Here is a 24,471-nt window from a genome sequence, read left to right on the forward strand (position 1 = left end):
TTGCTGAAGAAATCTTGTCCTCAGGGAGTTGCAGCACAAACATCCACACCTCCTTAAATCCTTTTGTATTGTGATGACAGTGAAAACATCAAACAGCACCGAGATTAGCATAGTTTTTCATACCATGTAGGTGGATTTACTTTCTAAATAGTTGACTTTCTTGAAGGAAATATTTAATAATTAGTCCTTAATATACTTCCTAATTATCAAAATGTGTAACTTAAACTAAATAGAGTTTAATGTTGATGAAAGTCTGGTAATAGTAGTTGAGGCTTTTGAATCTTAAATTCAATAGTGCACAAAGTCATTAACTTTTAATATTTTAGTTTAGCAACAGTCTTGCCTGTTATTACATCAAATGATTGATTCTCAGAAGCACAGTGTTTCACTCCAGAATTCTGCTTATAATACTTCACTAAATGTTAAATTGAGACATACATTCTATTTCATCGCCACTACTGAATCTTGTCAGAAGATTAAAAGGGAATACGCCGAGCAATTCACAATCTTTCCAGAGATTTCCGCACCTTGAGATGTGAAAACATGACAGCTCAAAGCTGATTTCCCAGCACTACTGGATATAAATAACCTCTTTAAAAGCAACAGATTTGTTTTGTCTTGGAAAACATTTGTCCTACTTTATTCAAGAACCCTGCTAATGACACACAGCCTGCCGATGAATATATGACTCTAACAAGTTTACATCAACATTTCAAATGAAAATCAAGTCCAGACATACATCATTGTGTGTACAGCATAGTTTTGTCTACACTTTTTGTGTTATACATGTCTACCATAATCATTGAAAGTATGTCATTATGGAACATACATTACACTAAGATGGCAAAACTCACAATACTTCAAATCCTTTTTTTAATGGAATAAAGGCTCTAAGAAACATTAGACTTTTAAATGTTGTTCAATCACCACAACTGCCTAAAGTTCAAATATATATCTATTTTATTTATTTTATACATGGTGCAAATTAGTAATGTGTTTAATGTGTTGTGCTTTAAATCTAAAGTTTGTAAAACAATACATTTTCTTAAACAGCAGTGTCATTTCCACAACGGTATCCTAAAACCCCTAATACTTTAAAATATTACCTGATAGCAAGTGAGATATTAGGAGGATTTAAGATCATGCATGAATTGAATAACAAACTCCATGTCCCAAAAAATACATACATATATTTAAATGTATATTTTAATTAAAGTGTTTTTTATTAATTCATAAAAAATCATTTATCATAGTATATAAAAGTTATATATGTAAAAGTAGTCCCTATTGGCAGCACATGATCATATACTCATTCCAATATCTAAAAAAACACATGCAGAGGTTCATTACAGCAGAAAAAGAGAAGACAAGAGAGATGTTCATTTTGGAATAAAACCCTCCTCAGCGTGCTTTGTTCATATTATTAGCAGCACAGCTGTCAACTCCAGGCACTTCACATTTTAAGTTCAAACAATTCAATGCATTAGAGATAAGGCAAAAGTGACTAAATTAAAATCATGTCAAAAATCTGAATATTGAAAAAAAGCATGTAACATTCATGCAAATCTGCATTGTTCTGCACCAGAAATATAAACATATTGAACAGCAAAGATTAGTTGAATTCTACTAAATATACATTTCATGTCCTTGCTTTCTCAAGTATTGGTTATTATTAGCATGATTTTGTTTTTTAATTAAAATATGTAACATCCTGAGATGATAACAATCTTTTTATAGAGTAAAAACAGAGCTGTCAGCTTTATTTAATCTATGGATGAAACACGCTTGCACTCTATATGCAGAAGTTCATTCAAACACACAGCTTTTATTCGTGTGACACCTCCGCAACAGATAGCTGGTATAATCAATAAAGTAACTGGAATGTCAAACAAGCTAAACATAAAAAAGGCTTCCTCAGAAAGCAAACACAATCAATGTAAATTCTTAGCCACTGTGAAACAACAATGGCTGCAATTTTCAAGTGTAAATATGACTCTGCTACTGGCAACAAGATGGTACCCAAATAATTGTTACTCTTTAAGTAAGAATGCTGACATGCTGTTAACAAAGGAGAAAAGCTCCAGCAGCAGATCAGCAGTAACAGGTCAGGTGACTCTTAAAGTCTGCGCTGTGTCTGGTGAGGTATTGAAGGGAAGTTGGGATGGGGCCAGACAGAGTGTCAAGGCTAAGGAATGACCTTTGACCCCATTCAAGGCTCTGAAACCAAACCTCATGTCTCTAGCAGTTTGACTCCTTTTCATCAACGGGGAAGTATCCTTCCTTGGTGGGAGGTGATTTCTGATGGAGGCTGTCGCCGTCCGCTGCGAAGATGGCCAGCAGCCTCGCCTGCTCCTTCTTCGACTTCGGTAAGTCGATGGAAGGAGTTGTCAAGAAAACGAGGCGCTGTGCACAGAAGATGTATACAATGTAGGAAAACTTGCTATATGTCAGTGATGCGTTTGAAAAAACAATGACTATTCATTTTAAAACCACATATTAACTGCAATATATAGTAACCAACATCAATCATTCTCATTAAACTGTTATTATTTACAATATCGAAGAGATTATTCAAGATCAGTTATGCAATACATGGAAGCATACACACTTTTAACCAGGAGCATTGTGGCTATTTGGCAAAGTCCCTGATCACTAGACTAATAATTGTTGCTTAAAAAACAAACAGTTCATGACTCTAATGACTTGTATTTATCAAAAGGGAAACTGGCTCCAAACACAATATTGACACAGTATAACCTTTATAAAGTTGTTAAGGTTAATGGGGAAGCAAACAGTTACATATTTGCTTATCCAGGAAGTACCAATCTTTGTCCTCCCAACAAAAGTCCAATATTCCCCCTGCTTTGATCTCTGTTTGGGTCTCCACCTATCCACTCCACTGCTATCTTTGTTTATGTGCCATTTTGTGCTGGGCTGGTAGTGTTTACAGTGAAAGAAAGAGAGCAGTGAGGCTGAACCCGACCGTAAAGCTATGAAAGCAAAGCAATAAGCTATGATGATTAAATGCTCCTTGGAAGAGCTGCAGTATTGGGTGATCATCTCTGTGGATTTGTTACTAAGAGCAACCCATTTTACAAACACATTATCATGTGATCCATTGCCAATACAGAAACTAAATTATGAGAGCAGCTTTAACACAATCCCAATTATCTGTAATCCTATTTTTCGTTTCTCTGTTTAGTCTTTTTTATTTGCACCAAGGAAATGCAGTTTTTAGATAGAAAAACGTACCTCTCTCAGGGTTCCAGGGGTTTTGTACAGTTTCACTGCAATCCACACAGGAATACACAGCATGGAGGATAGAGCCAGGACCCAGCCTATCCCATTGCCCCACCATGGGTATACGTATTCATTGTTGTACTTCAGAGGTGAGTACTTGATCAAGGCGAAAGCAAAGGTTCCCTGAAAACAGAAACAGAGAGATTTCACGCTTCTGTATGGATGCATGTTGATACAACACTACTGATATTTAAAATACTACTAAATAAATACAAAATCACTGATAATAACCATTCATCTTAACTTCAATGCCTTCTCTGATAGCTTTATCAAATCATTTGTGATATTTTGCAAATTAAAATGGTATTTTCCAGGTTGGCCAGCAGAGGCTGCTCGTGCTTTAAGAGAGAAGTGTGAAAGCATGCATATTGAAAATGAATGAGACCCACAAAGCAAGTTGCAGGGGTGAAATAAAGCCAGCAGTATTTAATGACAGGGCTGGGCCGGTAACCAATCATGTCCTCAATGTTGTCGTAGAAACGGTCAGCCCCTGTGATCAGGGGGAGATAAAGCAAACGCATACAATTACATCAATATCAAACAATCATCTGCAGCAGAAAGGTAATAAGACACAATACATGTCATGACGACTGCTTAATAAAGAAGTCTACTTAATTGGGATTCTTATTATTCCCCAAATAAACCAGCTAACAAAAACTAACATGTGAAATACTCTCAGGCTCCAATGTGAGGAAGAAAGTAGATTGGTCGTGATTGGCTGAATGTAGAGGGCACTGTTTACTGGGATGAATAGAGCCTTGTGAGAATAAAGCCTTTGTCTTTCAAATTCCCCCTTTATGCATTCCCAAATAGCCTGCCTAACACACTCACCATAAATCCAAGCAATGCAAACAGTCTCAAACATAGCCACGAAGAGCAGGCACATCCCACTGGCTGCGTAGTAGTCAAAGAGCTGGAAGATGTACATGCCACCCTGTGGAGACAGACATGGGTTAATAACCCTATAAGTATACAAGAAAGACTGACTCTGTATACTATGCAGGCCAATCATCCATTTTGTACTTGAAGACATTTCTGCAAAGCGTAAATTGGCAGTTCTATTGTTGTGATGAAAATACTGAAACAATACACACTTATAGTAACACTTGGTTTGACAGGAGGAAAGGCTCTGCTGTCTACATAAAATGAGGGTTTAAAGGAAACTGTAATAAGTAGAAATAGGCAGTTTGGTTTTTAAAATGAGTTTGGTTTGTTTTATGAATTGCAAAGACAAGAAAGTATTTACCTAAGTGTGAAAGAAAAGGCTTTTAAGATGCCACCAGTGCAACCAAGTCAGCATTTATTATCTTATTTATATTCTTATAGCATTTTTTTTTTTATGTATCTTTACTATGATTGCCCAATATTACTTTGAAAAATACAGATTGTGGTGCAACTGCCCTCGGCCTAACTGCACTGGAGGCTCCCCACTGTTCTGCTTATTACCCCAATACAGCCCGGGAGATGAAGAATGAAGTGAAGCGTCGTGCAGAAACACTAAATGTCTGAATGCTTATTCTGAAATCCGGTTTGAAATAAATTGGTTTTGCACACAAACTAGGGGTTTACACCTTCTCTTGTCTCCTATTGGCAAGATAACAAACTTAATGTGTAATCTCGTTATGTTAAAATAATAACACAAAAGTCCCAAACCTCTGTCAGCATGATGAGCCCCAGGAGGAAGGACACCACAGCCACTGCCAGGATGAAGAGCTCCCTGCGGTTCTTACGCCGGAAGGTGGAGGGATACATGTCCACCATGGCTGTCACCAGGCTCTCCACACACACAAACTGATCAGGAAAGACACAAGAAGTAGATATTTGTATATATGAGTCTATATATGTTTGTTTTTACATGTGTGTTGCTGACTTACCCAAAACATTTACAAGAAAACAACATTTAAAGAGATCTGTGCAAATTGGCCTTTATAAATATTCAATGCTGTTTTGCAAGAATTATGTTTACAATAGAAATAGTGAAATGTAGCTATCTCTGTTATCTCTGTTGTGTGTGAGGAGCATATGTCGGACTCACTTGACTGTCCAGTCCCAGAAAGACAATCATAATGAAGAAGCAGCAGGCCCACAGAGGAGGATAAGGCATCATGGACACAGCACGAGGATAGGCTATGAAGGCCAAACCTGGACCTGAGTTAGACAGATTTAAAATGTAAAAGATGAGATTTAAATAACTATAATTGGTCATACATGCTCAATGGAATGCTATGAAAGTATATCATCAATATCATGAAACCATTGAGGCCATTGAGAGGCTGAGGAAAAGGAATTATGACTCGTATCTTTTTAAATAATTTATTAAAGTAGTACCTAATACAGTAAAAATAATAACCAACCAGATTCAGCAACTTCTGAGATTGGCACGTTCTGCTCATAGGACATAAAGCCCAGGATGGAGAAGATGGCAAACCCTGCTATAAAACTGGTGCCACTGTTCAGGAAACAGAGGGACAGGCAATCCCTGCACATAACACACAGAGGGACATGTTATGATTAGAAACTGCATGTGGTAAAGGCTTAAGAATGGTACCAGAATGATACCAATCATATTGTCAACTGTGCAATAATGGCAGTATAAGGATGAAAAACAGGTTACATTTCACTGTGATGACAGAATAGAGAAGTATTGTTGGGCAGTTGATAGAATTGTTAGTGCATTATGATTTCAGTCCTTACCTGTAGCAGTTGTTGTTGTATTTGTTGTAGCTTCCCAGGGCAGTGAGACAACCCAGGCAGATGGCATACGAGAAGAAGATCTGAGTTCCAGCATCCAACCATACCTAAGGACAGAAGAGAAACAAGATAAATGAAACGGTGAAAAAAGGGGAAGTATCCACACTTTATGACAATTCAATGCCTGGCAAAACATTTAATGTTTTAGTTTTGTGGCTTTGTTGACTTTGAAATGTCCCTTAGATAACATTTAATGCTGAAAGTATAAGAGCCAACTTGTAAATGTTTAGTTTTAAGAAACACTGTACATGTATTCAGACTGACTGTATTCGTGTCTCTGTTACCAGACCAGCTTCCTTATAAATTAGTTGTCACGGCTTTATGAGCTCAGACAAACAGAATCATAAGGAATGTAATATAAAGGGGAAAAGATTCAAAACAATTACTACATAAAGTGTTATCTCAGACAGCCTCCATGTACTTGTCATATTTTAAGAGTTATCTCCAATCATACCTTCTCATCTTGTAGAAAACTCACAAAGCATCTATCAAATGTCAAAACTCTTTACCCTCCCACCCACACAGCAACGTTTTTATCCATCTCCGTCGCCCCGAGGCATAAAGTGAAGCACTTTCCACCCTCTTTTAACACTTACTCTCACTTCAAAATTCAAATGAGGTTTGTCTTTATGCTTGCAATTCTGGCAGAGTGCTCCCGGGGCACTGGGGCATGTTTTAGATAGTTAGCAGCCAGAACTGAAGATCCGATTGACTGGTGGTCCAACCAACAACACAAGTTCTGGACACAACACGACACAAAGGCAGGTAGTCCCAAAGCACAAACTGCACCAGCCTAGATTGTCTTGGCCTGCACACACAGAACTTGTATTCATCCCCTGAGTCCTGAGAGGGACTTAAGAGGGCCCCTCTTTTAAATGTTCACACTGGTTGCAATCTCGCGGCAAGGAAAGAAGAAATTGTAAAGTCCCTGTTAGCAGCCCCTTTCTAAATCCTTTCTCTTTCCCTCAGCAGTGATAAGTCCTTGGCAATCTGCTGGACACATTATTAAATGACATTGTCCGCTCTAGACAAATTGGCGGCAGTGTTGTTTGTTAACCTGCTTAAAGTAAGCTTGGTTTGTGTTCAGTGCGAGAGCAGTAAGTAAGACGTCCGAGACAGGATTCACATCCTGTGTCAATAAACCTGCAATATCTGATTTTGTTCCCCCTAGGAAGAAGCTTCGAAACAAGCTATGAACACAACACTAATGTTGTTTGGACAATTTAGGTTGATATTGCAATCCTGATAGCAGAGCGTAATCTTTAGGGAGTGTGGGATGACGAGTTAGTTTGTCTTTCTCTGAAACATTTTAGTAACTCAAGTTCGTAAAAATGCGATGTGTAGATTTGATATGTAGAGCTGTTTTTCTCAAGGCAATACTCTAACAGTTTTTACCAATTTTAAGATTAGGGCATACACTTATTTCGGAAAGCATTGAAATGCTTATTTAAATGAGATCATCGTCTTCTTCAGTCAGATCTGCATGTGTTAGAGTGAACGTTCATTTATGTATGTCTGAAATTACATTCCCTACCTGTGGGTCAGACAGACGTTCCAGGTCGGGGTAGAGGTAGTAGGAGATTCCTATGGAAGCTCCTGGCAGCGTGACCCCTCTGATCAGCAGGACCACCAGCATGGCATAAGGGAAAGTGGCTGTGAAGTAAACCACCTGCAGGGACATAGCAACATGTTTTATTCAGACATGCCTACAAGACGTATACAAAACGACATTCTTCCTTCTCAGATAATGTTTTATACTAAATGTAAATGATGTTTATATGTGACAATGTTTAAAAAGTGTTTGCACAAGTTGAAGCTTTACCATTTATGTTTGGTATGTTGGATTTTTAGTTGTTAAGGGTGTGTCTTAAACTGATAACTCTAGCTGCCCAATTGGTGCATTATTAATTCCTTCTGCAACTTGAATCAACCCAACACTTCCTGCATAAAAAGCTGATTTAAGGATCCTACCACAGAATAAGCTACTGTCTACTAATACTCTCTTTTTCCTATGTGAATATTTAGCTATTATATATTGATGAGAGGTTTTACCTTGCCAGTAGACTTGACTCCCTTCCAGATGCAGAAGTAGCAGATGACCCACGCTACGGCCAGACAGATAACCAGGTCCCCATTCAGAGAGCCAATATCATGAATACCTGAGGAGATTCTCAGCACCCTTCGCCTGGGGCACACACACAGACAAACATTAAGTATTTTCCTCTTGTCCTAGAAATTAGCAATTCAAAAGTCCTTGTAGTAAAATTACAATACTTTGGAACCGGTTGTTATTGTTGTATCTAGTCTAACAGTCGTACATTTAAAAAAACAGGATGTAATTGAAGGATAAATTGCTAAAGTTAAATACTTGTGAACTCCTTGGCACCATAAGGCCATTTGAGGACAAGACCAACAAAAAAAGAGGCACTTACTCCCAGAACTCAATGACAGGAGAGGTGATGTTCTCATGGTGATTGATGGAGCTATTCCCCCTCTGAAATGCCATACAAGAATCTTGAATGAAAAGAAAGACAGAAAGACATTCAATGCTGTGAAGAAATCCAAGCTCGTCTGTTTCCAAGTTACACACAGGCAACCGAAACAATGCCACCTCTGAGGCGAAGGAGCGAAATGGTGCATGAACAGTCACTCCATATAAAATGAAATTAAACTATGCATTAATTGAATGGTGAAGGGGAACGCCACTAAAAATGTATAGCCATGTTGATGTGCTGTAATTTACCGACTGTTTACAATCTTAGCTTGAGGTGTTATCATGCTAACATATGCTAGCTTGCACTACAAAAAGTAAAGCTGGAGTTTATGGAATAGCCATTCGCTTTTAAGGTACAGTAGTTGTTCATAATCCAACGTATTGGGCGAATACAACATTTGACCTGAAGTATTGCACTAGATGAAAAGTCAGGAAATCATCAAAGTTATTACAATTCATCCTGAAAGGGAATTAAAGGTCCTCCTGACAACCCATCCAATAACATTTAAAAACATCAACTTTATGATGGCTCAAGAGGAAAAGACAAGGAATTAGTATTCATTCTTTTAATGTCATGGCAATCCATTGTTGTTAAGATGTAGTCTGTTAGTTGGTCTATGTGTTGGAAAGACAGATCACCGATCCATCACATATGGTTAGAATATGTATTCAACCCTCCATAAAGCATACACAGATAGAGACATGGCTACACCTGATTAATGTGTTTGTCACAGTCGAGCAGGAGCAGGTGTTTTGCTGTGGCTCACCTGTGTTCCAGGTATTGTTGCAGGAGGCCCAGGGCAGATCCCAGGTGAAGGAATTGGACAGGTAAAAGAGGGCCCAGGCTAACACCACAATGTAGTAGATGTTAAGCAGGCCAACAATCACCTGGGTGGCATAACCCACACCTGGAACAAACAAAACATCAAGTTTATGAATCAACTTTTCAAGTAAACTGAAAAAAGATGCTCAGCGATTACAGCATTTAGTCAAGCAAAATAACACACTTTTACAAGAAGTCTAACATACAACCAACCTGAACCAGTAAACAATATTTTTACATGTAGTTTAGATGTCCAATACAGCTTTCTGGCATGCCAAAATGGTTGAGTGTTCATTATTTTAAAAACACATAGGGGGTCCAGAGGTCTATGGATTGATTTTTCATGCAGGTGCTCGAGTTTCAATACCATGGGGAGGGGTGTATTGTGTCTTCTGCTATGCTGATGTTAAATCTCTAGAAATTGTCCCCACCACTTTGTCTAACAAAGTGACGCCCATGCTACAATAAATATATCGCCTCAACTACTAATTTGCCCCCCTCTCATGTTTAATCCCTTGGTCCCCTCCCGGAACGTTTGTTTGTTTTCGTCACTTTTATTATATAGAGTCGTTATTCATTTGTTTTAAAGCTCAATAAATAACAAAGAAGACCTTTGACCGGCACTTTTCTAATTTTGTCCGGAAGATTTAAACTTTAACGGACATCTTGACCGGCGAAAGAAACTGAAACTGAAACTTAACCGGAGAGAATTACAGTGCTTGCCTCGACGGGGAGGGATTGCATTGCGGTTTATATCCCGGTAGGTCTGGTCATAAAGCACCGGGTGATTGATTCGCTACCGCTCATTTCTCCTCCATTTTTTGGAATATGAGGAAATGACCTGCGGTATGTCTCTCCCAGCATACACGCCGTTTGATTGGCTAGAGCTTGAACGGTCAGATTTGCGTACACGGGATTTGATTGGCTGACGCTTCCACCTCAGCCTCAAAAGTTGAACATTGTTCAACTTTGAATCCTCAAAATCCTGAAAATCTCCGCTCGCCTGCCCACAATGCATTTCGGCGAAAAGTGAGGGAAAGTGACGTCACCCCATTCAAAGTGAATGGGCAGAAGCGTTTCAAGATTTTTTTAACGCTGCTGTGTAGACGTACCGTAACGGACCGTCTCCAGAGCAGCGTTAAAAAAATCTTGGAGGTGGGCGTATCTGAAGCTTGAGGATTTTTTGCGAGCAACCAATCACATGAATCTCCCGCCCGCGACATACGAAGCCAAAAAGCCCGAAGTAAACTGGATATAAACTCCCCAAAACAGGCGAAAACCTACCACTGTCTCTGCCACCTCCCTCCATGCCTGGCTCCTCCGGTTTATATCCCGGTAGGTCTGGTCATAAAGCACCGGGTGATTGATTCGCTACCGCTAATTTCTCCTCCATTTTTTGGAATATGAGGAAATGACCTGCGGTATGTCTCTCCCAGCATACACGCCGTTTGATTGGCTAGAGCTTGAACTGTCAGATTTGCGTACACGGGATTTGATTGGCTGACGCTTCCACCTCAGCCTCAAAAGTTGAACATTGTTCAACTTTGAATCCTCAAAATCCTGAAAATCTCCGCTCGCCTGCCCACAATCCATTTCGGCAAAAAGTGAGAGAAAGTGACGTCACCCCATTCAAAGTGAATGGGCAGAAGCGTTTCAAGATTTTTTAACGCTGCTGTGGAGACGGCCCGTAACGGTCGAGGAGTGAAGATCAGTTGAACGTTTCTGTGACTCCGCCCAGCGGCTGCTCTTCTGAGAGGCACCGCTCTGACAGCTCTGTCTACTGGGAAACGCGCTAAAAGTCCTTCTGGAGGTAAGCAACACTACACAATTTCACCAAGTCTGAGAGTAAAAGCTTTCTCGAAGGTTCGTTTTGCTTTCTTACAACGTTACGTTAATGTTAACTTAACCTTACGTTTGCTAGGAGGCTAGCTGTCTTAGCTAACAACGGTTAGCAGCTAACGTTTTCTCCAGTTTGTGTTTCCCCTGAAAAACGTGATGCAGCTATAAGTTGTAAGTTAACTTAACGTTATCTTACAAGTTGAGAGAGTTACGTTTTGTTTAAAATCGTCAATGTAATGCCATTAGAGGTGTTGTGTTGAACATGAAGTTAGCTAACTGTAGCTCTCCACCAAAGGTTAGCATGTTAAGCTGTACTTTCTGTGGCAGCTCGCTTAATACAAAGAGGGTTTTTGTGCTTCATTGTAAACTTTTCTTACAAATGTGTGTTAATCTACCTGAAATTGTAGGGACAGTTTTTTTCTACTCAATGATACAGACCATTGTTGAGGAGATGCAAAACATACTGTAATTGAGTTGGGTCTGACATATACTCTGAGTAATGTTACTTTACTGCTAAAAAAAAGAAACATTATCAGAAGAGGATATCACCAAAGTGTGTGAGTCTGTCAGGGGATTTGATCTGTTCTCTGCATGTCGTACAGGGCCTATGTACACACTGCTCTGGTATTAATTAAAAATATAATTGGAAAATGTAAGTCTCCCGCTCTTGTCATCGTTCAGGCTTTGCATTTGAACTCCTATGACTGGTTGCGGACTTGAAGGGAATGACTTCCTGGCCTTCCTGACATCCAGGAAAATGGTGAGATTCTAATCCATTTCAATGCCAAAAGCAAGTTATTGTTTTTAACTTTTTTAATATGATTTTTTGGGGAATTTCAGTTTTATTGGACAGTAGAGATCTAATGGAAACAGTGGAGAGGGAGGAGATGATATGCAGCAAAAGGCCGAGCCGGATGGTTGCTGCTCCATGTGGAACGTGTTCTATCAGGTAAAGCACTTTGGTACCCAGTTATTTATGGTATTGAGTTTGAATTGAGCCTTTAGAAGGTATTTTCCAACATTTCATTGTAAAGACTGAAAAAACAGGCTCAGGTTAAAGCTTGACATGATTTGGTCTTTTACTTAAAGGTGGGGTAGGTAATTTTGGAGAAACCAGCTCGAGTGCGCTAGAATTTGAAAATACACAGCCGGAAAAAATCTGCCACTTCCTTACAGAGCCCCTTCTCCAACACACACGAACGCGCACATGACTAATGAGGGCACGAGATAAGTTTGTGCACAGATGGAAGGCTGACAGGCAGGTAAGCCATCCAGTTACTTTAGCCGGGCCGGCTCAGATGATTGGTCGTGCTTTTTACAGCACCACAGCTTCCACAGATGACATTCTTTTATGGATTTTTTGTCAAAGCACTTAAGATTTTCATTGCTATCGGGATGTTAAGAGCATTCCATGGAATATAACAAAAAGTGTATCTCGAGCCGGTTTCTCAAACTTATCTACTCCACCTTTAAGAGGATGTTTGTACTCCTGTCTTCTTTTATTTCCTTATCTTTCTTTCAGGTGTAACATCTACCAATGGTTGTACATAGACCTCCTCCACCTCTTTGCTGTCCTACTAGTCAACCCTCCTGATCAGAGCCTTTCCTAAATAGTGGTAAGTTGTTTTACAGTTCAGTGTACGTTAATTTAGCAACTTAAAGGTAGGGTAGGTAAGTTTGAGAAACCGGCTAGATACACTTTTTGTTATATTCCATGGAATGCTCTTAACATCCCGATAGGAATGAATATCTTAAGTGCTTTGACAAAAAATCCATAAAAAAATGTCATCTGTGGAAGCCGTAATACTGTAAAAAGTACGACCAATCATTTTAGCCGGCCCGGCTAAAATAACTGGATGGCCTACCTGCCTGTCAGCCTTCCATCTGTGCACAAACTTATCTCGTGCCCTCATTGGTCATGTGCGGGTTCGTGTGTGTTGGAGGAGGGGCTCTGTAAGGAAGTGGCAGATTTTTTAATTACCTACCCTACCTTTAATGCTTTACTGCTGTTCAATAAACCCTATATATATATATATACATCCATCAGCAATCAATAAAACAAATCATCCAACACAAAATAGAAGAAATCTATTTATTTTTATACAACAGCATCTATTGGGACTGCGCATTGATGTCATCAAGAGCATTGAGTCTACCTTTTGTAGTCGGCCTATCAGAATGTTTATAATTTCTTTGTCTCTTAACATTCCTATAATCATTTGTTTTTGTATTGTTGGTATTGTTTTGTTCTTTATTTTTGTTGGGAGAATCACTTTGCAATTGTGTAAGTGCTATAAATAGTTATACTAATATTATTGTTGTTACCATCATTACTATTATTAAAAATGTTTTCTTTGTTTTCTTTATTCATCGCTGCAGAAAGGATCATGCCAGCCCACATCAAACACCTGATCAAGAACTTGTGAATCTTCAGGCAGAAAAGATGAAAACACCTGTTCAAAGTTCCAGTTCCCTGTACATGGAACCATGCATGTACTCTGTTCCACATGTCTTCAGTCAGTTCTGGACCCTATGACTCGGACACTGGTTCTACCAAGGCTCATTAGAGGTAAGCAGTGGTAGGAGAGTGGAGTTATCTTTGTATTTAGGCTGCAAGTCGACAAGAATAGATTGTTCAGACAAGAGGCACCATGTGTTACGCAGGTGTGGCGCTGATATAGTTTATATAATATGCGGTTGGACTTTAAAATTAAATTATTTCCGGTGCAGAGACAAACACTCGAGGTGGATGTATAAAGTACATACTGGTGTTAACAAAATATAGCGTATATCCCTCAATTTATCGACAATAAGAATGACAATACATACTTCCGGGTGTAAAGTAATATATCTATCATACTGTAGCAGGGTGTCCGCGGGTCCTTAAAAAGTATTAAAAGTTGATAAATCAATTTAGCGAAAATTAAGGCTATTAAAAAGTATTAAACGGCATTTTCCAAGGTATTACATTTTGTAGCTTGTTTTCAATAAGTCTATAAATTGTCCAAAGAGGTTGTATTCTACAGTTTGCCTGAATGTAATCATTGCGTAGGTGTGTAGTGTGATTCTGTGTAGTTTATTTATGGCATCCCGTTGGGTTTGACGTCATCTGAACAGGACATTGCACCAGGGTTCGAGTTATGTGGGAGCCAATGGGAGCTGAGCTCCCATAAGGAGGGGTCTGAGCTCCCACGGACGCAATGAAATCATACATCTGTGGGGGTCGCTAATACATTACCAACAACCATTATTTTAATCACAAATAATGCATGTGTCAATGTAATGAGTATTATTGAAAAGAAAAACATGTTTTCCAAAAGAACAACTCATCTCTTGAATAACAATATGCCTGCACTGCACCTCCAAGGTGCGCAATACTTTATTGCACAATCTATGCCTGTGAGCGTGCTGCGCGAGCCGAGATGATGAGTCACTGTGTGCATAGTTGAACCTTTTCATACAGGGCGTGGTAAGTAGGGGTGCTGAGGGTGCTGCAGCACCCCCTGATGGAGGACAGGGAATCTGCACGTCCACAAGATTAAATGGAAATATAATACAAATATAATACAAAAAAAACTTATTTTCGGCCTTGATGTTCACATTCATAATTAAGTAAAGATAACACCCTTTTCACCCCGGTTACATTTTCCATTTGCCCTGAGAGGCTCAGTGAGGTAAAGGACTCTGAGTGTTTAGATAGTTCACTTTAGTCTAAGTTATCTCAGTGTGTCTCAAACGGTTTTATCACAATTTATGTAAACAAATATTTCCAAGGCACACCTTTATAATTATTAGGATAAATAAAAACAGGTTTGAAATCATTCCAATGTATACTATAGGACAGTAAACCAACAATATCCTTTAAAACTGGAGAGATTAAAAAATATGGATAAATAAATAAATGTTAACTGGTAAAATAAGATATAAATGAACCAGCACAAATCTTGCCTAGGGCAGCAAATTGGTCAGAACCGGCCCTGGTGTCATCCCCACAGCACCCCCCATTTGAAACATGTTCCCACGGCTATGTACAACAATACGCCCAAGCTGCCCCTCCTTAACTAGTTGTGTCTTGTTCTTGTTCTATCAGATGTTTAATGATTCAACATGTTTTTACACTTTCCTGTTAAGATTCTGCCTCGTGTTTGTTCTCATTGGGCCGTATGAAACAACATGTTCTATTCCAATGCTCAATTGCTCTAGGTTGGATTTCCTACTAACGTAATAGACACTTTGGACATTTATTAATCCTAGTAGATTTTGAGTCATCACTAGGCATTTATATAGCACCTTTCAACACAAAGCAATTCAAAGTGCTGTACAAAAATATAAGACAATAAGATCTAACAACACTAACATGTGTAGTCAAATTTGTCTGAAAATGATTTAGAAATGTTGCTTCATTTGGATGGAAAATTTGCGAGGCAAAAATGTACCTCACTCTTAGTTTATGAAATCATCAACTCACTTTCTAAAAAAATGAAAATTGGCATCAACAGCACGAAAACAAAACCGGTTGCAACCATGTTGTCAAAGTAGCAGCAAAAAGAGCCAATGTGATGTACTGCCCGCTTGTTTGTTTGAGAGCTTGAACAACAACTGACAAGTGAAGAAATGCATGGATGAAATGTTGATGTGTGGTTCAGTTGCCTCTATATGCATTGAATAAAAACTGATGATTATTTGCGATGCATTTGTGTGAAGCAGTATTTTATTGGTGTTGCTGGTTAAGATAAGTATGATGTAACTATTTTATAGACTAATATGTAGCTTTATCAATAATGCCGTGCCACATTTTATAAGCTATTTGTTTTGAATGTAAAGTAGTGAAGTGGGAGTTTAAACTAACAGAGATTTCATAAGTAGAGCTACTTCCTTATGCCCGGGCAGCCAAAAATATGTTTTGTGTGCACAATTTTGGGCCTTTTCCAAGGCACACCTTTATAATTATTAGGATACATAAAAACAGGTTTGAAATCATTCCAATGTCATTTCATTTCATTTCAAACCTTTATTTAACCAGATTGGTCCCATTGAGATCATAGATCTCTTTTTCAAGGGAGACCTGCAGCATATAGGTTCCACATGAAACATAAAACAATAAAGGACATCATACATTATATTTACAGGATACATTTACATAGTTATAGACATTTACAAGTACCCATAGTATCAACGAGCATTTCATTTAGCCTAGCTTTAAAAACATGCAGAGGAATGAGATTGCTCAATTTCAATTCTTGCTGAAGATTGTTCCAAGCAAGTGGAGCTGCGCACATAAAAGCTGTCTTACCTATATATATATACATCTATATTGATTCTGACTTTTCTACATCCAACTCACAGGTTTATCATTATTTTGAGAATAAAGATTATTACTTTAACCCTTTTAGAAGGGAAGATATGGTAATTTGTTCTGGGAATGTCATTTTCGAGCCTGAGACCTGAAAAACAGGCTCAGGGTTTAAGAGGTTAAGTAATCATAACACAAATCTAAAAGTTAATCTGTTTTTCCTTTCTCTTTTCAAGAGTGCTTCAGAGGATGGCTGAATTCACAAAACGTGGAGATGACCGAGAGGGAAAAGTTGGCCGGTTACTACATTTCACAAAAAATACAGGACCTTGTGAAAAGCGGAAAGAAACAGTTGAAGGAAACTGCTTACAAATATGAAGTAATGGGTGTTTTGAAAATGTTTTCAAATTTGTGTTAATGTTCATTGTGTGTTATACATTTTCTTCCTGCTTCTAATCATTTGATGTATGAGTATTTATTTACAGACAATACATTCTATACATTCTGGTACCTTTCTGGTAAGGTAGGTGCTCTGATCTGAAATGATAGATTGAGCTACTGCAATTGGGTGAGAGTGTTTCATCATCACATATGACCAGCTTAACCATCAAGCAGAGATGGAGTACTCGAGTCCTGGACTCGGACTTGAGTGCCGATTTTCGGGACTCGTGACTCGACTCGGACTCGCGCACTGATTGACGCGACTCGGACTTGGACTCGTGAATTCTCGCGCACAATGACTTGGACTCGGACTCGGACTCGTGAATTATCGCGTACGCTGACTTGGACTCGGACTCGAACACGAACACAGGTAATGATGACTCGGACTCGGACTCAACTCGGACACTCCTTGGGTGACTCGGACTTGGACTCGGACTCGAACACAGGTAATGCTGACTCGGACTCGACTCGGACACTCCTTGGGTGACTCGGACTCGGACTCGACTACGACTCTCCCTTGGTGACTCGGACTTGGACTCGGACTCGAAGAGTGGTGACTCGAGAGTGACTTGGACTCGTGAATTGGTGACTTGACTACAACACTGCCATCAAGTAATCCCAGCTAAAGTTCTACTCAAGATCATACAAGTCTGACCAGCTCATGGTGACCAGCTAGAACACTGACCACCAGCTTTTACCAGCTAAACCAGCTATCCTGACCAGCTAATGGTGACCAGCTACTAGACCACTGTGACCACCAGCTTTTACCAGCTAAACCAGCTATCCCGACCAGCTAATGGTGACCAGCTAGACCACTGTGACCAAACCAGCTATCCTGACCAGCTAGACCACTGTGACCACCAGCTTTTACCAGCTAAACCAGCTATCCCGACCAGCTAATGGTGACCAGCTAAACCACTGTGACCAAACCAGCTATCCTGACCAGCTAAAGTGTCCAAAACCCCTCTTAACCAGCAAACTAATCCAGCCTAATATTGACTGGCTGGTCAGGCTGGTTTACCAGCCTGACCAGCCTTGTTGGTCTTAGCTGGTTTTTTCAGCAGGGTGATCAACAAATATTGCTACCAAAATGTGGTATTATTGATGTCTGTGCATAGTTAGGCTATTTGTTAAAAGGGCAAGAAATACAAGAAAACCATCTATGATACGCTAAAGCCAACCGCAACGCACTACATGTACACTGAAAAGGATATGAGCACACAGACCCTAACATATCTGAAATTCCTCTCCAATCCGACATTGTTTTGAATATGTATAGATGTTGTCACAAGTGTGGTGCACAAGAAACTCATTGTTTCAGAATAAAATGCATACTGGGATCATTAGATCATTACATTTTAAAGGTAGGGTAGGTAATTCACTTCAGAAACACCTTTTGTTATATTCCATGGAATGCTCTCAACATCCCGATAGCAATGAATACATGAAATGCTTTGACAATAAATACATAAAAAAATGTCACCTATGGAAGCCGTGGCGCTGTAAAAAGCACGACCAATCATTTGAGCCGGCCCGGCTAAAATAACTGGATGGCCTACCTGCCTGTCAGCCTTCCATCTGTGCACAAACTTATCTCGTGCCCTCATTGGTCATGTGCACGTTCGTGTGTGTTGGAGGAGGGGCTCTGTAAGGAAGTCTGAAGGAAGGGGCAGATTTTTTTCGGCTGTGTACTTTCAAATTCTAGCGCACTCAAGCTGGTTTCTCCATTCTTACCTACCCTACAGTACCTTTAACGTTCTAATCATCATGAAGATGGATGCTTCCGCCAAGTAAAATAATTGTTGGAAGTGCATGCTGTAAAGCTATAAAGTGTTTCGACAACATTAAACATCCATTTAATTATATTTCTTAATAAAATGGGTACCTTCAAATAACGGGCAGATTTTCCTCCAGCAGGTGACTCCTCCCTCACTGGTGAACTGACCCAGAGACGTCTCCAGGAAGAAGACCGGGATCCCACAAGCAAACAGGAAGATGAGGTATGGGATGAAGAAGGCCCCTGTATAAGCACATAGATTTAAGGAACAGTTCACTCTAATACCTTTAATATGCTCTCAAACCATGTAGAGTAGAAGATACTGATGCATTAATTTAAAGTATTGTAAAGAGAACATTTAAACATAACAGTTGTCAAAATATTATGAATCTGAAATCATTCATGTGGTTAACAAGAGAGTTACACACTTTTACTGTCTCTTGGACATTAATGAACCATGTTTTTATTGTTTATTTTTTGTCAGTGAGCTCTCTCTTATCAGCCATTAGCCACACCTAAGCTAACTAGTTTCTCAAATGAGTCTGGCTCTTTTCTGTGAACTATGACCCTCATTGATCAATGAATCTCCTTGGAATAGATTATATATTAGCGTGTGTATTACCTCCTCCTAACTTAAATCTCTTATTTTTAATCAGAAGCTTAATTGTGCTGCTTTACAATTGCAATCAGTGCAAAGTTGGAACTTCTGGAAGAAGTTTGGAGTAAATCAAGATATGTATGACTGAATACGAAAGCTTTTGTGTTAAACATGCCAGAGAGAAGTATTTGAGCACTCACCTCCTCCATTCTTGTAACATAGATAGGGGAAACGCCAGACATTCCCCAGGCCAATAATTTCTCCGGCCACTGACAGAACAAACTCGATCTTGTTGCTCCACTGACCCCTCTCTATTAACTTATCCTCTGTGCTGGGCACGATGTCCAGGGGCCTGCTGAGCCCATTGGAGGGCTCCACTTTGGACATGTCCTCTGTGTCCTCCATGTCCCCTGTGGGAAGAAAGGGAAAGAGTGGAAAAGAAAATTACAAAGAAGTAATGTTGCAAATGGCATTATCATTATTTCATATATCTCAGAGGCATAACTGATTCCTTGTTTTCAATTGAAATTCCTTTGACAAATAATTAAGGACACAATCTCATAGTAGAAGTTCTAAAGCGCTGTTTGTAATTTATTTATTTCAAAAAGTTACTATTTATCTAAATAGCAAATAATTGAATTCCATAACTGGTGATCATGTCATCTGAAGACATCTTTAAATATGGTAAATGTGAGCAAAATCTGAAAAACCAGAATCAAAATTATGACGGTTCAGTGTCATCACTATTCACATCAGTTAAAGCTCTATACTTGTGTAAAACAAGAACTTAAGTAACTAATTGTGTTTGTTTATAATGCAAAATTGCTTTAATATTTACATCTTGATACCTTTCTCAAAGGATAATGTGATCTGACCATATCATCCCAATATGATTCAGCTGACATGTTCGTTTTAGAATACCTCTTTTGTCACAGTTCACACAAAGCAAGTCATGAAAAAGTAGGCAATGGGTTATGGGAAAAAATGTTTATGACATGTTTTTTAGACTTCATCATCCAAAATAATTTGAATAAGCTCAATTTGCTCAGTGAGCCTAAATGTGCATCCTATTATAAGGCTCCAGCTAATTTAAAATGCAGCTACCAGTCATGCATACTCTCAGAACTGAAAAACATAAAACCCAAGAAATGAAATCCCCTTATTGACTAATATAGGAAAACAGAACCAGCTTCAAATGTCACAATAGTCCTCGAGAAGCTTTACAGTTTTCTTTAATTGGTCCTACCGGGTCAATAAATATAAATAGGGACCTATTTGAAGATTAAGTGAAAGACCTGGAGTGAGAAGGAGGATTTTCAGGACCTTGGCTAGTTCTTAAGGAGAATTCCCATCGTGTATGTGATGTGCCAAATATGCCTGTTTTTGTTTACAAGATCTAATGTTTTATTTATGTCACTACTCTTCCTGTCACTACTCTTCCTGTGTTGGATGAGGTCAGTAATGGCTTGATGTTACGTGACAACGTTAGAAGTTAGTCGAGCCCTCGGCCAGACCCTGTTTTGGGGCCAGTGTTGCTGAAATAATTTCTCTCTGTGGAGGAAACAGACAACTCACTGACTGTGCTCACTCCTGTCAGCTTGCATTAACAGGCCCCTCACCAGCCCCTCTGTCACCCTTTTAGCTCTCTCACAGGCATGATGGCTGTTGCAGTCCCAATTCAAATGGATTGGTTGTCAGTCTGCAGGAAACGTGCTCAAACTAATTCATTTACAAGAATACATATGGGCATGAACCTTTCTTTATCTTTCAGACATGCACACAAACTAATGCTTTGCATATGTTGCGCGACCTTTGTCTCACGGGACCAATAAAGCTGTCTTCTTTGGAGTTTAGTTCTGAAGACAACAGTCTTGTTTGAAGCCACCTTAAGGAATGTGATCCTCCTGGCAAAGAGCAGAGGTGGAGCACAAGTGTGACTCTGTGTGTGCTGTGTGCATTAGGTTGGAGGTTGGAGGTTGGACCCCTCTTAAGAGCCAAAAATCTCCAGCACTGAAGCCAAATTGTGGCCGGAGGTAAAAATAGAGCCCCTTGTTTTCTGGAGGTACTTGGTGGGAATGAAGTCTTGGGGCAACAAAAGCCCAAGGAGCCCCACCGCTCTCCGCTCTGTGCTGGCAAATGAGAATCCTCACTGGTCTCGCAGCCAGATCACAGTTTACCTCACTTTTTCACAGTTTCTTTGTGAATGCTGGGAAGCTCAGCACACAGGCCAAATGCCTCACTTCAAACAGTCCTTTTTAAATAGGTGAGACTTAATATGAGCACTATTTATAGTAACATAGTCAGGCTGAAATCATTTTCATACATATATGCTAATAGAATAGTCACAGGAGAGGCACCGTGTGAGAAAATATGCAAAGATTGAGAATGACCTCATCAAGAAACAGAAGAGCTTTATCCCAGGAAACAGTGCCAACTTAACCTCTCTCTGAGAAGCTGTGGACTGACTGAGCAAGTGACTGGCAGAGTGAGTGACTGACAGACTGACCTATTGAAGGATTGAATGAATGTGTGGCTGACTTAACTGGACATTGAGAGCTCAGTTTTTATTCTAATAAACCAATGGCCCTTGAAACACAGATTTAGCCTTAAACTTCTTTAACATTGCCCGGCGCACAATGGACAGTCTTTCTTTATTCCATGCCATTTTCTTCCTGCCAAAACCTGGTGCCTCCATTACCCATCATGCCACATGGCTGCTGACAGTTTTGTTAGAGATTTTGATGTGTTATCCTGTTAGTAGCCTCCAGTTTCTAGCCTCAAGCAGAGATGAGGATGTTACTATTTGCCACTTAAGGCAATTTAGCACTCCTGTGGAGTCACACAAGGCCTATATGCCACTTATTCCACATATGTAGTACCCTCCAAAACCTGTTAACATAGGGTTTGGTAGAGTTCCTCTCAAAGGTTCAACATGACTTCAACAATAAACTCAAAAAAGCCTTTAGGTTAATCTCTAATGAAAAAGCCGGTCATGCCGCTCTTAAGCTGCCAAATGGTGCACTATTTGCACGACTGGTGCATGAACAGATAGAGAATTGTGAGTTCATTCGATTTCTTTGTTTGCTCATCAACAACTGTCTTTGGTGTCTTAAAAGAAAGGTAATACGAGTTGTGACAGTGAACCAGAACAGTAAAAATGTGGGCCGTAAAAACAAAGCAATCTGGCTGAAAGAGCCTCTGACACTTTGTAGAGCTGCAGGGAACTAATGAGGTTGGTGATGATTACAATCACCAAGGAGGTTATATTTTTTTTGGTTTGGTTTGTTTGTCAGCAAGATTACAGAAAAGCAACCAGCTCAAATGAAAGTAGTAGAAGCGTGTAGCATGGGACAAGAGAGACCAATCACAGAGAAGTGCCTTTATCGTTCTCTGTGGGTCATTGCAAGCGACTTCTTTTTCTCTTATAGCCAGTTGATTAATTGTCAATGTAAACTACTTGTGGTACCGTCTTTTGTTCTTATTGGTAGTAATCCAAATATGTGTACATCTCTACTTTACCCTAGTGAGTGACCTTAAGTGAGATAAGTAGAGTCCACACTGATATTGAGGTGAAAGTGGAAAGCCACAAAATATTAAACAGATAGACTAGTTAGACATTAAAAGTCATTGGGGTGAGAAATAATGGCTCCTTGTAATCATGTGCAGCTCAGAGTTACACATTCACAATATCCCGTACCCTGAGGCTACGAGAGTTGTATAAAACAGGCTAATGCATAACTCAATCAGTTAAGGTTGGTTGGGTTCAATGTCTCATGTCTATCTGTACGCAACAAAGACTGCAGCATTTGATGTTGAATCTACATAAGGGTTTAAAATGATACATTTGGTTGGTGAAAAACACACAAAACAAGGGGAATGGCATACATTGTGAAGAAAATGTCATGCATATTGTCTTAAATGTTGATTTTATGTTAATATATAGACCTTTTCTTCAATTATCCGTTTGAATTTCCTGCCGAAAATGTTGTAACGTGTCTTAATTGGTGAGCTATTAATGTTCAAGGAAACATTTAGATTGCAAAACAACATCCACATTTCACATGATAAAGCTCAGTCGAAGCCATATTCTCTGATATGTAATTAATCTGAATGCAACAATGCAAAAATGAGGATCAACAACACATTCAATCTGCTTTCTAATAACAGCACTGGACACCATGATCTCAGCATGGAATGGACTGTGCTGCATACACATTTGCTCAATATGAAAACAAAGTTATGAAAGTGTTGATTCTCGTGCATACAGTTTCTGCTCTGGAGAACATCGGTTATGTTTTAATACTGCATGCCTTTCCTTAGCAGGACAAAATTATGCATTGTTTTTTTCTCAGGAAAACTCAAAATGACAAGTTTCAAACAACAGCTTCCATTGAGCCAATAAATAAACAATTAAATAACAATGTAGGATGTCTATGAATATATCCATTGTATCTCAAAAGTAGTTTTAACTTCTATCTATGTCACATAATTGATATTCAAATGCACTCACCTTTCATAATGACACCCTCAAGGAAAGAGTGGGCCACCAAATACGGGCCTGCTGGCGTTTTAGGTTTCACTATATAACATTCATGGAGGGGCGGAGATCTGAGAAACTAGTGCAGCCCGTGCAGTGAGATTTTCCCTCTCCAAAGACTCCCCCCCTTCCTCTATCCAATTCCATTCAGACACCCCACACACAAACACACACACTCACTCCCCACAGCACACTAGAGGTCTGTGCTGTCTCAGCATGGTGGGCTGATTGCGTAACCTTTTGACACACACATTCTCCCAGGGCCTTTCTGCCCAGAGAGCAACCCGGGAGAATGGAGGGGAGGCTGGTCACACTTGTGTTTAGGTGGCCCCTTAGATTATATATCACAGGCATGCACATGTGTATCCAAATGTGCGATGATCTAATCTGTTTCTGAGATAGACAGAAAAGCATCATTTGCAAAGCATGTAAACTCAAATGTGTGTACCAAAATTGCAAAAAAATTCTCCCAAATTTCAGTGATCTTTCCTGCCTGAGTGTAATTAAAACATCACTCCTGCTTCATGAAGCTCCTGCTCCAAAAACATCCTTAATTCAGCCCCCGGAAAGGAGTCTTTATTCCCCCCACAGACCCAGGAGCCCATTCAGAACATTTTC

General features: G+C 39.5%; 1 protein-coding gene across 2 annotated transcripts in view; it reads right to left on the bottom strand.

Annotated features, from left to right (window-relative positions):
- Positions 1-607: 607 nt before the first annotated feature.
- slc6a13 (solute carrier family 6 member 13) overlaps positions 608-24,471 on the bottom strand; it is a 47,570-nt gene continuing 23,706 nt past the window's right edge. The window contains exons 1-14 of one of the 2 annotated variants that reach the window (XM_034149438.1): positions 19,517-19,721; positions 18,827-18,961; positions 9,313-9,453; positions 8,484-8,565; positions 8,104-8,236; positions 7,586-7,720; positions 5,995-6,098; positions 5,655-5,779; positions 5,336-5,448; positions 4,954-5,091; positions 4,132-4,234; positions 3,690-3,790; positions 3,253-3,423; positions 608-2,403 (exon numbers count right to left, since the gene is read on the bottom strand). In XM_034149438.1, the coding sequence (XP_034005329.1) occupies positions 2,239-2,403; positions 3,253-3,423; positions 3,690-3,790; positions 4,132-4,234; positions 4,954-5,091; positions 5,336-5,448; positions 5,655-5,779; positions 5,995-6,098; positions 7,586-7,720; positions 8,104-8,236; positions 8,484-8,565; positions 9,313-9,453; positions 18,827-18,961; positions 19,517-19,721 (1,851 nt within the window). In that variant the 3' untranslated portion in view covers positions 608-2,238. Of the gene's footprint in view, positions 2,404-3,252; positions 3,424-3,689; positions 3,791-4,131; positions 4,235-4,953; positions 5,092-5,335; positions 5,449-5,654; positions 5,780-5,994; positions 6,099-7,585; positions 7,721-8,103; positions 8,237-8,483; positions 8,566-9,312; positions 9,454-18,826; positions 18,962-19,516; positions 19,727-24,471 lie in introns of those variants that run through there. The other variant, XM_034149440.1, reaches the window with a different exon arrangement.

The sequence above is a fragment of the Trematomus bernacchii genome, unplaced genomic scaffold, assembly GCF_902827165.1.
Source record: "Trematomus bernacchii unplaced genomic scaffold, fTreBer1.1, whole genome shotgun sequence".
Taxonomy (NCBI): Eukaryota; Metazoa; Chordata; class Actinopteri; order Perciformes; family Nototheniidae; genus Trematomus; species Trematomus bernacchii.